The following is a 13434-nucleotide window of genomic DNA, read 5'->3' as shown; positions in this document are numbered from 1 at the left end:
CAGCCTTAAATCTCACCTACAAACTGCTGGTGGGAAGACTCTGACCCCTGGTGACCTGTCCTGTGCTGGCCCACTTGTCACTTGCTTCCTGCATGGACAGGTTTGTTCTCACCTGCTCTGGATGCATAAAAAATGGTTTGCTGACTCATGGCTATTCCTGAATAACTTCAACCCCCTCCTGCACTCCCACCATTGCATTTCAGCCCCAGACTGGACACAAACCAGAGCTGGCTGCCCTGGGCTGGTTGGGATCCCCTGCCCAGCCAGACCCACCTCTGGGTGTCACTTACACCAAGGGGTTTCCACTGCAGCTACATTTGGTCTCCTGCTCAACAGGACAGTTCTGTTTAATCCCCAAAACACTTCCCATTGAACATCTGGGGAAGGGTGCTGACTGCCAGGGAAGGACAGGCAGGAGAGGGGTCAGTGGGCACAGGACAGTGGCTGTGGGCACAGGAACAGCTCCAAGCTTGCATTTCAGCCCTCCAAGGAAACCCTGCACCTTCCAAGGTGACAGAGAGTTCAGCCTCCCAGGACACTGGGACACTCACCCAGATGAGCTGGGTCACACCAACACACATCTGAGTGCTCCCCAATCCCCACAGCTCTCACAGCAGGGACTGGCACCAGCAGAAGGAATTTCAGGCCCAGTCTGGGAGAGCACATGCACAGGTTCCTGAGGATCCAAAACTCACCCTCAGAAATGACTTCACCCAAAAATGAACAGAGTGTCATGACAGGAGTGTGCTGTGATGCATTCTGCAAATATGTGAGCCTGTTCTCACAGGCTGGTGATCACACACTCCAGGGCCATGGATGAAGCCCTGGGGGATGATGTTTTTTGCCCAGGAGGTAAAACTGAAGGTGCACAGTGATCCCCAGATTCCCTCTCCCTGCACATGTCAGTGCCTGGTTGGGCTGTAACACTGCAGCAGAGCTGGGGCTTTGTGGCAGGGTCAGTGCAAGAGAGATGGAGGCTTTTCCTACAAATACACAGGGACTGCTCAGTGAGTGACACCTCCAGGGAAGGGAGAAGGAGATGAGGCAAGAGGGGAATGATTCCTGCCCCTGGGAATCATCTGTAGACAAGATGCTCCTGCAAGTGGCAGGGCACAAGTACACTCAGGCAAGATCCAGGATCCCTCACCCTTGGTAACCAGAGTAGGAGGAGGAGGAGGTGGCTGATCCTTAGGCAGATTTCCTTACACAAACTGCTGGATTTAACTAAATGTTGGCACATTATAGGGAAACATGCCACAATTAGTGGTGGAGAGGCAGGGAGCAGATAATTAAAGTTTAATTAAACAAATAGTGCTATAGACTCAACAGTGTCATTTTGCTGCTAAAACATGGGAGTTTGGCCACAAGCACAATTGTGATGTGCACTACTCCTGAACACCCACTGCTTCCAGCAAGTGATGGGCTGTGAAGGCAGGTCCCCAGTGTGCTGGAGCTGCAGTGTTCCAGCAAAGAGCCACACAAACACCACTGGAAAAGAGGAAAAACAATGCGGGATGTGAGATCCCCTCCTCATGTCTCTGCTTCTTGCCAAATGCAGGGTGAATGGAGATGTCCCACTGCTGCTCCCAGCCCTCCATATGGCAAACTGGGATGTGTTCAGGAGCTGCTGTCTGAGACACAGCTCATTCCCATGACAAGATGTACCTTGCTGAAGAAATACTCAATATCTGAGTATTTCAGGTGCATATTCTTAAAATGTATCCTCTGAAATGCAAATATTCCTGCCTGAACCTCAATTTGATGGTGGAGAATGATGTATTCATTATAGCTTTTAGCTGTGGGATAAGAATGGATTTCTAGATGGAATTTGAGACTGCACCTGCTCCCTGCTTGGACAAAGAACAGAACCAGACCAAGCTGCTGCAGAAGGATCAACCCCCTCACATGACAGACACTTCCTGCCCACTTCTCTGTGTTTTTCTGGAAGAATTCTGGAATTCTGAAGAATTCTGGATGGCACAAGCCCTTTGAAGGCCAAGGGAATAACTGAATAGACTTTGAAGCAGAATAAGAATCAATCTTGTAGAAACCCAGTGAAGGCTCCTCCTTGCAATTACCCACCATGGAAGCTTCTCTCTCCACTGACAATACAGAGTGTGCAATATTCACACCCAACCAAGGCATCTGAACCTTTGGAGCAAGCCAGTGCTTCAGGCTGCACACTGCATGTCCCACCTGCTGGGGAGGAGGGGCTGGGCTGTGCTACCCACATGCAGTGGCTGATGCATCAGAGGGGAATCAAGGAGACCAGCATCCATGTGCAGGTGAGAAACAGAAGGGAACAGTTTTTGACTGGTCAATATGCTGGAATAGATGAGGCACTGCCACACCACCTGTGTGTTCACTTCCACTCTGTGACAAACCTACAGTTTTAATCACTAGAAACTGACCATCAGAGCATCATGGAACGGTTTGGGTTGGGAGGGACCTCAAAGACCAGTCCCACCCCTGCCATGGGCAGGGACACTTCCCACCATCCCAGGTTGCTCCAAGCCCCATCCACCTGGCCTTGGACACTGCCAGGGATGGGACAGCCACAGCTGCTCTGGGCTTAGACACAGGGTCAGGGATTCTGCAGAGCACAGGACACAGGGATGGGTGCAGACCAAAATCACCCTCAGTGGTGCCAGGCTGGGCACCCACACCTGGGATCAGCAACCTCAGCAAAACCGGGGAAATGGGCATTCCAAACAGACAGCACAGAGCATGAAACCACTGAACTGTGAGCCCAGCCAGGAGTCTTCAGCAATTTTTCAGGGATTTCAGTCATAAAAATTATAATAAAGAATTATCACTAACATCTTGGCAGATTTCACCATCCATTAATTAAAAGCCTCAGTAAGATGAAATCTTCAGTCTGATTATGAAGGGTGTGCAGCTCAGAACAAAAGTGGGAGTGTATTTATTGGAGATAACTGAGTTCAGGGAGTCCTCCAGCTACCCAGACCTTCTGGCAATCTCCCACATGTGCATGCAAGGGACACCCTGGATCCCACACCAAAGAGGACACTCCTGCAGCTGCTGCTGGGAACATGGCCCAGCACATCTGCACAACCTGAGAGCTGGGAAGCAGCAGCAGTGCAGGATGAGAGAGGTGTGGCTGGTGGAGCCAGTGACACCCCCCAGCTGTTCTAGGGGGGCCTGTGAGGAACAAGATGAGATCCTGAGAAAAGGGAAGCAAGTTCCTGGCTGTACAGCTGCACATCAGCATCTGTACAACAGCTGCAGCAAACCCTCAGGGAAAACCCAGGGGCAGATGGACTGAGGCAGCTGGGCAGTCTGAGCACTGCTAATCCCATGCACTGTGTGGGAAGCTGAACCAGATCACGGTGTGAGATGATGAGTGCCAGGGGTAGAAGGAATTCCCAGTGCATTCCACACATCTGTGTGGGGAACCTGTCTCACCACACAGCAGCTCATCCATCCCCTCTGGATACCAAGCACAACCCACGCCAGGGCCAAGGCCACAGCTGGGTTTGGCATGGCAGATGTGACCCTGCCCAGGGCAGGGTCTGGGACAGGCAGCTGTGGGAAGAGACTGTGCTCACCTTCCAAAGGGTGACGGTCATTCTTTGGTAACTTGGGGGAGAGAGGAGCAGTGTATGGAGGGGAATCTTGGGAAAAGCGCTTTGTGGCCCGGCCTGGTCCCTGCAGAGAGCCTTCTAACGAGCTGCTTCTGTCTGGGAAAGAGAACAAGCCCTCTTTAGGAGTGGGGACCTGCTGGGAAATGCAGCCTGGAGTCCCCTGAGCCTTGTGTGCATCACCAGCCTGGGCACCAGCAGCTGCTCCAGCTGCAATCCAGCACGTCTGGCAGGGCTCAACGCAGCAGAGTTTGCAGGTTTTAGCAGAGAAAAGACTCTTAGCCATGGTTTGCCATATTTCACCCAAATATCACTTCTAATTGACTTAATTTCATTTCTCCTCATTCTGTGCCTTGGCTCACCCCACACAGCTCCTGCCCATCCCACTGTCACCTTTCAGATGCACACAACCCCTGGACAACAGGCAAACAGCTCTGGGTGATTTACAACCCCTCTGTGCCATACACAGGGCTGGATTAAACCCCACTGCAATTTGCAGTCTCCCCCATCTGTGGAGCCCACAGGTGCTGCCACTGCTGCTCCTCCCCAAGGATGGACTGCCCACACCCTGCAGAGCAGACAGGACACTGGGATGGGCTGGCACATCTCTGCACACACAGCATCAGTGGGTGGATGGACAATGGAAGCACTGGCACTGATGGGACAGCAGCTCAGTGACACAGGGGTGGCAGGCCCTGTCCCAGCTGCCCCCTGCTCCCAGCTGGGCCCTTGCAGCATCCCTGGCTGTGGGCACAGAGGGGGCAAAGGCTCCTGCACAAATGCCAGGAGCCACCAACAGCCCAGAGCTGACCTGACAGCTGGCACAGGGCAGCAGCAGGGGCAGGAGGTGACAGGTGTGCTGGGGAGCAATGGGATTGACACCAAGGGAGATGCAGAATGCCCAACAAACAGAGGGACAGGTGGGGGAAGCACCAGGTGGGCACAATTGAGTCCATCAAGGAGAAACACAAAGGTAGAGAAGGGACCTGTTCAATCAATACCCTCCAGGGAAATGAAAGAGCTGCTTGCACTGAGGCCTCCATAGCAGTATGACCAAAAATCACTGTGACATTGCCAGAAAAACCAACTCCATCCTCAGGATGAGTCCCTGTAAGAAACCCTCCCTGCCCAGAGAGGGGAACACATGCCCTCTGGATAGCTCTGTGCCAAACCTTCTTCACCCAACAGCCACAGAACCACAACACAAGGTGATGCTTTACAAAGGTTTCATCAGGTTTTGGTTTGGGTTATTTTTTTAAAGTGGTAGATGTTAAAAGTAATGCAAACACAGCAGGTCAGAATGAACTTCATTATAGAAGTTAATCCTAGGAATCAAAAGTGAGGTCTGTGAAAATTAATGAGAGGATAAACCAAAAATAAAATTCTGGTTTTAAAGAACAAGTTTTAAGAAAATAAAGAAATGCAGTAACAGGCAGAGCTGTATTCAGATCATCAGGAATAAAAAGAAAATACCTTCAGTTCAGAAATGACATAAACCTCATGAATGTGTATCATCAAAGAGGAAATAACCTGAGAGTGAAGGACCCCAGTCTCAGTGGATAAATGCTCACTTTGAGCAGGATGCTGGGAACAAGCAGATCATTTACTTTTGCTCAGCATGGGCTGTGCACCCCAGAGGATGGGGAGTGCAGGGTGAAGGCAGGTTTGAACTCATTCTGTGTTTTGAGGCAGTGCACAGGCCAAGATGGGCCTTTACTTCAGCTAGAGAAGGAACAAGCACAGGGGAACAGGGACACTGGGCAGAAAGGTAAGGACTGAGAAAAGGAAAAAGGGCTGTCCTTGCCTCTGAATGACAGGACAGGGACACAGGGCACAGGTTTCTCAGAGCAGCTGTGGCTGCCCCTGGATCCCTGAAGTGCCCAAGGCCAGGCTGGACACTGGGAGCAGGAGGGACAGAGGGAGGTGTCCCTGCCATGGCAGGGGTGGGATGGGATGAGTTTTATAGTCCCTTCCAGCCCAAACCACTCTGAGGTTTACTTCCAGCTGCAGCCATGCTGAGTAGTGGGGGCAAAGGATAAAAAAAACAGGGCAGGAACCAAAACATCCACCATCGTCTAAGTCAGCTGAACATCCTCAAACCTGAGGGGGCAGAGGAAGCCAAGAGTGACACTGCACCTGAAACTCGGGGCCTGCTGCAGTAAATCCTAACAGAGCTCAGCACTGCATTGCTGAAATGTGGTGCCAGTATCTGAAAAAAAGGTGTAAAAAAAAGATTTTTACAATAAAATGACTATGTCCAACCACAGCAGCACCACAAGGTTTGTGGCAGGCTCTGAAGGAAAGGGCACATCAGAGACCTCCCTGGGATGGGGAAATCCTGATCTATCACATGAGGGAAGAGAAATCAGCCTCATATACCTGGAATTCAGGTGTTACACACAGAGAGCCACCAGCTGAGACAGAATATGAATTACCAGGAGCCTTGTTCTATGCAGAAAAATCTGATTTGAGAGGAAAAGCCTGAGGATCACCCCTGAGCCCACTTAATAACTGTAATAACTTCAGTTATTATATTATTCAGTTATTATTTTTCAGTTATTATTATATTCAGGCAGAAATTTTAGAGATTTACCAATGAAATCTGTTGATGTCAGGCCAGACAAAGCAGCATTTAAAGGCAGGAAGGATATACAGAACCAAGAACCAGCAAGGAGGAAAATCCAGCAGCTAAATCCAGATGTGCACTTGATGTCTCTTGAGCTGGTCACCTGCAGGTGACAACAGTGGATGAGAAGAACCAGGACAGGCTGATCATCACCTGTTACAAGGACTAAAAGTGACTGCAGAGACATTTCCTGTGACCATGGTGGTGCCCCTGCTGTGGCACCAGGTCCCCATGAGCTCCTCCCCAGAGTGCTGGGTGGCACTCTGGCCACCCTGTGAAAACCAACACTGTCTGAGGTGAGCAAAAAGCAGCCAAAAGATGAACTCCCTCTGAGGGCTACAACTGCTCTGCAGCTACTTCCAGAAGAAAGAGAACCAAGTTAAGCTACCAGATAATATTGAGACCAGGAGACACAGATACCAAGTTGCCCAAGAATAAATTAGGGCTGGAAATTACAATATAGCTTCTAAAATCTCAGCATTAAACCCTGGAGAAGTCTCCAGAGGAAAAGCAAAGTCCACAGCTCCAGAGTTAGTCCAAGAAACACCATGTGCTGTGGTGCTGTACCAGCAGGAGCCAGGGCTCTGTGGCCCAGGTCTCTCCAATCCTGTTCTCAGACAGCTCCAGGACACATCATGTTCATGTTCTGTGAGCAGCAGTCAGTGCCCAGGTCCCTGCAAACAGGTCCTGATGTACAGCTCAGTCTGTTTCCCTTTTTTCCATTTACTTAGCAAGGCAGAATGGCAGGACACTGCTGACCTGGCTGCTGCAGACCTTCCCTCTGCCCCAGCACACCCCAATCCTCCAGGGCACCACAGGGTGCTCCTGCAGAGTTTGTTCTGGGAACTCAGACCAGCTCCCAGTCCCAACCAGTGGCCATTCACTGGAAGAACCAGCCCCATACAATGCATTCCTGGAGAGGAAACAAGGCAGGACATGTAGAGCTGAGGGTGAGACCACAGCAGCCTGGACATGTGCTGTGATTTGAGGATGTGCAACTCCACCCTCATTCCTCCAAACTCCCCAAAACCACCAGCACTGTTTCCCTGCCCTCACCAATTGACTGAGAAAGGTGTTACATGACATCAGGATGAACTGCAGGACTAGGTGCTGTCACACCTCTGACTGTGGTTAATTTTTCTTTAAGTGCTGCAAACACTCTGAGTCAGAGCTCAGGATGGGCAGGTCTCAGCATCATGTCAGATGCAGTGCTCTGCCTGAGCTCCCCTGAATTCTGGTTTATACTTTTCCACTCTGCCCAGCAGCCCAACTCTTGGCACAGCCCCCACTGACCTCTCATGGAGGCTGGAAACTCTCTGTGAGCCCATCCATGTCCAGAGCTGAGTGCTTTTCCTCCCACTCAGGTTTTGCTGTCTCTTATGATAACAGGGAACCTCCACACTGAAACATGGGGATTTCTTGTATTTGAGGGTTCCTCCAGTCCCAGTAACTAGTCCTGCTGCTCCTGTCCTTGCATATCCTACAGCTCCTCTGCTCCTGGCCCTGCTGGCTCCAGCCAGGAGGAAGCAGAGGATGGGAAGATCCTCTTGTTCTCTAGGTTCTGCCTAAGGTGCTTAGTGAAGTGCAATGAATGGAAGCACTGTGGCATTTGGCTGCTGCTCCTGCACCTCATGCTTAGCAACTTCTCCTTAAACAGTTCTTGCCCATCCTTTCAGATTCATACAACTTTTGTTTTTCTTGCCAGAACCATAATTATGCAAAGGATTAACTTTGGAAAGACCTCAAACAACACAACAGCTGTTTGCTGACTAGAGGGGGAAGAAAGCAAGACAGGAGAGGAGATCAGCACTTGTCAGCCACCTAAGAGGGTGCAGACAGCTTTGATCCTCTCCACAACAGACATTCCTGGAGCAGGAGCTGCCCCAGACCCCCAGCCAGCCTGTGGGCAGCATCACCCCAGGCCTGCTGCCACTGCCCAGCACTGAGGGCAAACGAGCAGGTTTGTTTTCCACTGCTTCTACTCCAGAGCAGCTCTGCAGCCTGACAATCTGCACTGTGGCATGAACTGTCTTGCTGGGGTGAGCTGCTTCAATGCCATGCCAAGGAAAACAAAAGCACCTCTGCCTTGGATTGCTGCATGAGCATCATCCCTGCACCGGCCACGCTGCAGATCCACAGCCCCTGTGGAAACCACTCTGCTTTAATTCATTTCTAATTACAGGTCATCTGCTGCATGCTATCACTCTCCCTTCCTTCACCTGAATTCCTAGCTGTACGAAGTCACCACAAGCAGATTACAGGAAAAGGGAAGGACAAGGAGAGGGGGGGACAAGCAGACAGCACGGATGAGCGGGAACCTACAGCGGAGATGGAAACCAAACTGACAGGCAGAAAATGCAACTGCAACCCTATACAAGAGCCCTGAGGGCATGTGCACGACACTGGGTGTGATGGAATGAACCCTGTGAGAGGGCTCTGGAACAGGCCAGCCTTGGAGAGAGAGATAAACCTGGGTTAAGACACGGAGCACTGGGTCCCTGGAGCGCCGCCCCCCAGCTCCTACCTGGTAGGTACCTGTCGTGGTGGCACTGCTGGGAGCGCTGCATGGGGCTGCTCTGAGCGACAGGCTGGCTCCCAAAGAGGTTGTCACTGCGCAGATTGTGGCACAGCTTCTCCAGGAAGCGGAGGACGTAGGTGATACTGTTTACTGCTGGCAGGTTCAGAGTGTGCTGTTCCCGATCAAACACAGCTGGAGACAGAAACAAACAGAGCCCGACAGGTGAACCCCCCGCCGAGGGGAGGCTACGCCCGGGGCACAGCCAGCTCCTGCATCTCAGCACGGCTCCAGAGCCAGCACAGCCCCTGCCTGCACCCAAGGGATGCCAGCAGGGCAGATCCAGCCACACACAGCCTTAAAGGAGAGTTCAAACCCGGCTGCTGCTTGTCTTTGAGGGGTTGGGGAATGGCCCAGCTGTGGCTCTTCCCAGGGCACAGCCAGCTTCTGCATCTCAGCACGGCTCCAGAGCCAGCACAGCCCCTGCCTGCACGGCCGGGCAGGCCAGCACCAGCCTGCTGCACAGCCCAAGGGATGCCAGCAGGGCAGATCCAGCCACACACAGCCTTAAAGGAGAGTTCAAACCTGGCTATTGCTTGTCTTTGAGGAGTTGGGGAATGCCCCAGCTGTGGCTCTTCCCAGGGCACAGCCAGCTCCAGCAGCTGTGCCCGCAGGCCATGGGAGCTGCTCTGCTCTCAGCCAGCTGGTGCTTCACTCACACAGATGTGTGGCAAGAAAGAGAAGACAGAACTCTTCTGTCTGCCCCTGGCCTGTGGCTGCAGCGAGCTTCAGGACAGACATCTTCCAACCAGAGAATTCTTGCAACAACCTCTCTGGAGGCAAAGTGCTGCCGTTCTCACCTGAGATGACCTCTCCCCCGTGGCCTTGCTTTAAGAAGGAGAAGACTGTTTTCTGATGATAAGCACAATCAATGCAGGCCTGTACTGCTTGCTGCAGGACAACAGAAGCTCGAGCTGGTCCAAAATGGTCTGGCAGCTGCTGAACCTTCTTCTTGTCTAGGTGGGGCCCAGTGCTGCCGTTCTTGTTCAAGTAAATGCAAACTGCCAGGATGAGAAATGTGTTTGCCATTAACCCACTCAAGAAAGCAAGAAACAGATGCCTAAAATCCAACCTGAGAGATGCTGAGATTTTAAGACTGTCCAACCACTCACAAAGTGGAATCCACCACAACTGCCTGGCTGCATCCTCACAGTGGAGCCGCTTCTAGAGGGGAATCACCTCCAAAATCTTCCTGCCTCATGCTCACCTTCCAGACTGCTGCTATTTCTCCCATGCTCTCCCCTGCAGTCAGGCTGTAAAGTGATTTCCATGACAGCCAGCTAAGGTGGCTGTGATGTTCAGAGGGGAAGAAGGAATGCAGCCCCACTTTCTGTGGGTTCCCACAGCGTTTCCTTTTTAGGGAAACTGGCTTCTTCAGGTTCCTCTGAAAACTGGCCAATTACATTCTGGGCAAACAGAGGGCTCAGCCCATATCCAGTGCTTGACTCAACATGCCAAAAGCAGCTTTGCATTTGACTTTCCTGGCCAGATTCACCCCTAGCTGTAGCAGTACCTATACTCTTCACTGCTGCTCCTCCTCCTCCCCTATTCCCTCCTGTCCCTGTGTGCCTTGATATGCTGGCTGGAGCTGGGCAGATCACAGTCCTCCAGCACCTCCTCTGCCCCTTGTGCAGTTCTAGCAGCTGTGCCTTGCCCAGTGTGACAGCTCAAGCTCAGGGCTCACAAGGGGTGCTGCACACCCGACTGCCCTGGGCACAATGCACTGGAGAGCTGTGGAGTCACCAGCATGCAGGGAAAAGGGGTCCTTGCACTCAACAGTAGCTTGCAACCTTCCTACTCCATTCTTTCCAACAGAAAGATAAATGAACAGCTGCTCTGGACTCATGTGCCTCTCCCAGGCCAGCCTTTCTGGAGTGGTAAGGATTGCTGGTTTACAGGCTCAGGAGGAAATGGGACTCTCTCAGGGTGCTGCTGTCTGCCTGCTGCAGCTCCTAACTGTGCAATCCTGTCAAGAACGTGGTCCAAGACCCTCCTTACCTGTGGGAGCCTGCATGGCAGAGCTGGGGATTGTAGCAGCGTCCTGGGGCACAGTGCTTGTGTCTGGCTCTGGGGTACTGGTTGTTGGAGAGGTGGGTGCTGGGTTCAGCAGTGTCCTAGGTTTCCTCTGCAGAAAAAGAGGAGATATTTCTCCTTTTACCACTGCTCTCCTTTACCACCCATGATCACTACACTCTCTCCTCTGCATCCAACAGACAAGGCACTGTGGAACATGACACATTTCTGATGGTGATGATGGGGTGTCTCCAGAGCCTAGTAGTCAACATGTGTGTATCTTACAAACCAAAATCCTGAAAAATGACAAGTCTGGGATCTGCCACCTCTCTTTGGCTCAGACTAGCCACACACAAAGACCAGGAAAGCTTATTCTACCCTCTGGCCATCCTGTCATGCTCCCAGCATCTGCCATGCTACTCCACAGCCAGTAACTTCCAAAGACACGGGCTCTAGATGGAAATGATCTTTAGGACACAGACATTCTCTACAGCTCCAGGGTTGGGCTCTGAGCATACTCCCAGCCCACACACCCCTCTGGTCTCCTACTTGCTGCAGTCACACAGCCAGAGGCTGAGACAAAGGTGCACAGACACACGCATGCACCAACCCGGGCAGGACCTGCAGCACCTGCTGTCCACCCGCCTGCATCAGCATCAGCTTTTACCTTACTGCCAGGCTTGGGGCCTCTCTTTCTGGGGAATTTCAAAGGCTCCACTGACTTGGAGGGTGTAGGCAGGGGGTGGTGGATTAGTGCTTTGGTCGTTCGACCACGCTTCTTCCCTGTTTTGCGACGCCTTTGCCCTTGGTGCTGCCCCAAACCAGTCTCTGTGCTACTGTGCATGCTAGGTTTCTCCGAGTTTACTTCGGAGGCAGGTAAAGGGCTCTTTGGAATCACAACTGAAATAAAAAGAGAAAAAGCAAATGTAATTAAATCAGGTGAGAATCAAAGCAAGAGCAGCCTCCATCTTTACACAGTGTGACATGGAAAAAGCTGGAGTACTCCCAGAGCCCTGGGTGAGGGGACTGCTCTCCATGCCAGAGTAAAAACCAACCACAGGATCCCTGGCTCAGCACTCGAGCTGGGGGACACTGGGGCTTGACCTGCATGGGCTGAACTCCAGCAGGATCGTGCTTGCAGCCATCCCTTCCTTCCTGAGAACAACTGGCACCTACAGCCCTTCCTCCTGCGAGTGCTGACCTGCCACGGCCACGGCAAAGGCTCTGAGACATTCCTAGGAGGGACCAGCCAAAACCTGCCTGACAGCCACAGAGCCAGCTGCAAACACTGGAAATCCCCTCTCTCAAGGCTGATGTCAAATCTGCTCTGTCCCTAAATTTCCAGCAAACTGCAGTGGAAGGGAGCAGCTCCATCCTCGCTGCCTGCAAGGCTCACTGCTCCTGGCCCTGAGCAGCAGCTCAGCTCAGCTGCACCAGCTGCCCTGCTCCTCTCACACACTGCCAGAGGCAGGTCTGCTCCTTCTTATCTTCTCACTCTTTCCATCACAAAACCAAGTTTCTGGTATACTTGCCCACAAATCTCCTAAACTTGGTCAGTCACCTTTCCCAAGCCTGCTAAATGCCAGAGATATGTTGGCCCAGCCTAGCAGACCAGTATTTCCTTCTGTTTTAAATTTCTTCTAAAAAGAAACAAACCAAAATCCTGCTGCATTTTGAAAACTGCAGTGTGATCTTTAGCATGTCTTGTTTCTCACATCTGGGAACCTCAAGGTATATTCAATATAGAGGCAAGGAATTAGGAAAAAACAAAGGCAAACACTTTCAAAATCATGGTCTTTGTAGTTAAGGAAAAAAGTCTTAGCCAGGGAAACAGAGTGCAATAAAAGATTAATGCCAGGATGGCACAACTCTGGGCATATACAGAGATTTTTAACATCTCTGTAATGAGGATTTTAGGAGCAGTTACTGTGAGCAAGGATTCATTCTCTGGAACTATGAAGTTATGGCTGCCCTTGGATCCCTGGCAGTGCCCAAGGCCAGGTTGGATGGGCTTGGAGCAGCCTGGGACAGTGGAAGGTGTCCCTGACATGGCAGGGGGTTGGAACAAGGTGAGTTTTAAGGTCCCTTCCAACCCAAACCACACACTGCATCCAGGACTGAGCCCCATTCTGTTTGCCATCTGGGCATGTTTAGTTTTGATTTTATTTCCTTGCTTTTGTGCATTAGAATTCTCTATCAGAAACTGGGAAGAAGCACCCAGTCATCAGGATCTACCTGACTTCCTGAATAAAGACTTTTCTGTGTCAGGCAAACAAGGGAATGTGGCAGAAACAGGGTTCTACTACTCTTTGTCTGAGCTATTAATGTTAAAAGCAAGACTATTTTGCTGCTAAGAAAATGAATGTGATAGCTCAGGTGCTTCTTACTGCAGGAGTGTCACCTGCTCCAGGTGACATCTGAGCTGCAGGGAGGAATGGCACAGGCAAGGCAGGTGCTGAGCATGGAATCAGGTGTGGAATGACTGATCTCAGCAGAGAAATGTTTGTATTAAACCATTTATTGGAATTCCATAATTGACAGAACAAGGATGAACACAGGTAAAATGGAACAGGGTGTCCAGAGCAGCTGTGGCTGGCCTGGATCTCTGGAATGTCCAA

General features: G+C 51.4%; 1 protein-coding gene across 5 annotated transcripts in view; it reads right to left on the bottom strand.

The window, feature by feature from the left end:
- The window catches only part of SCMH1 (Scm polycomb group protein homolog 1), a 63070-nt gene that overhangs the window by 5736 nt on the left and 43900 nt on the right, over nucleotides 1-13434 (bottom strand). For 3 of the 5 annotated variants that reach the window (XM_056509049.1, XM_056509046.1, XM_056509048.1), the window contains 4 exons: nucleotides 11484-11716; nucleotides 10802-10928; nucleotides 9604-9804; nucleotides 8753-8938 (listed from right to left, as the gene is read on the bottom strand). In XM_056509049.1, the coding sequence (XP_056365024.1) occupies nucleotides 8753-8938; nucleotides 9604-9804; nucleotides 10802-10928; nucleotides 11484-11716 (747 nt within the window). Of the gene's footprint in view, nucleotides 1-3569; nucleotides 3702-8752; nucleotides 8939-9603; nucleotides 9805-10801; nucleotides 10929-11483; nucleotides 11717-13434 lie in introns of all 5 variants that reach the window. The other 2 variants (XM_056509045.1, XM_056509050.1) reach the window with 2 other exon arrangements.

The sequence above is a fragment of the Oenanthe melanoleuca genome, chromosome 23 (genome assembly GCF_029582105.1).
Source record: "Oenanthe melanoleuca isolate GR-GAL-2019-014 chromosome 23, OMel1.0, whole genome shotgun sequence".
Taxonomy (NCBI): Eukaryota; Metazoa; Chordata; class Aves; order Passeriformes; family Muscicapidae; genus Oenanthe; species Oenanthe melanoleuca.
Note: the sequence above shows the minus strand (reverse complement) of the source record. Positions and strands in the feature narration are given on the sequence as shown.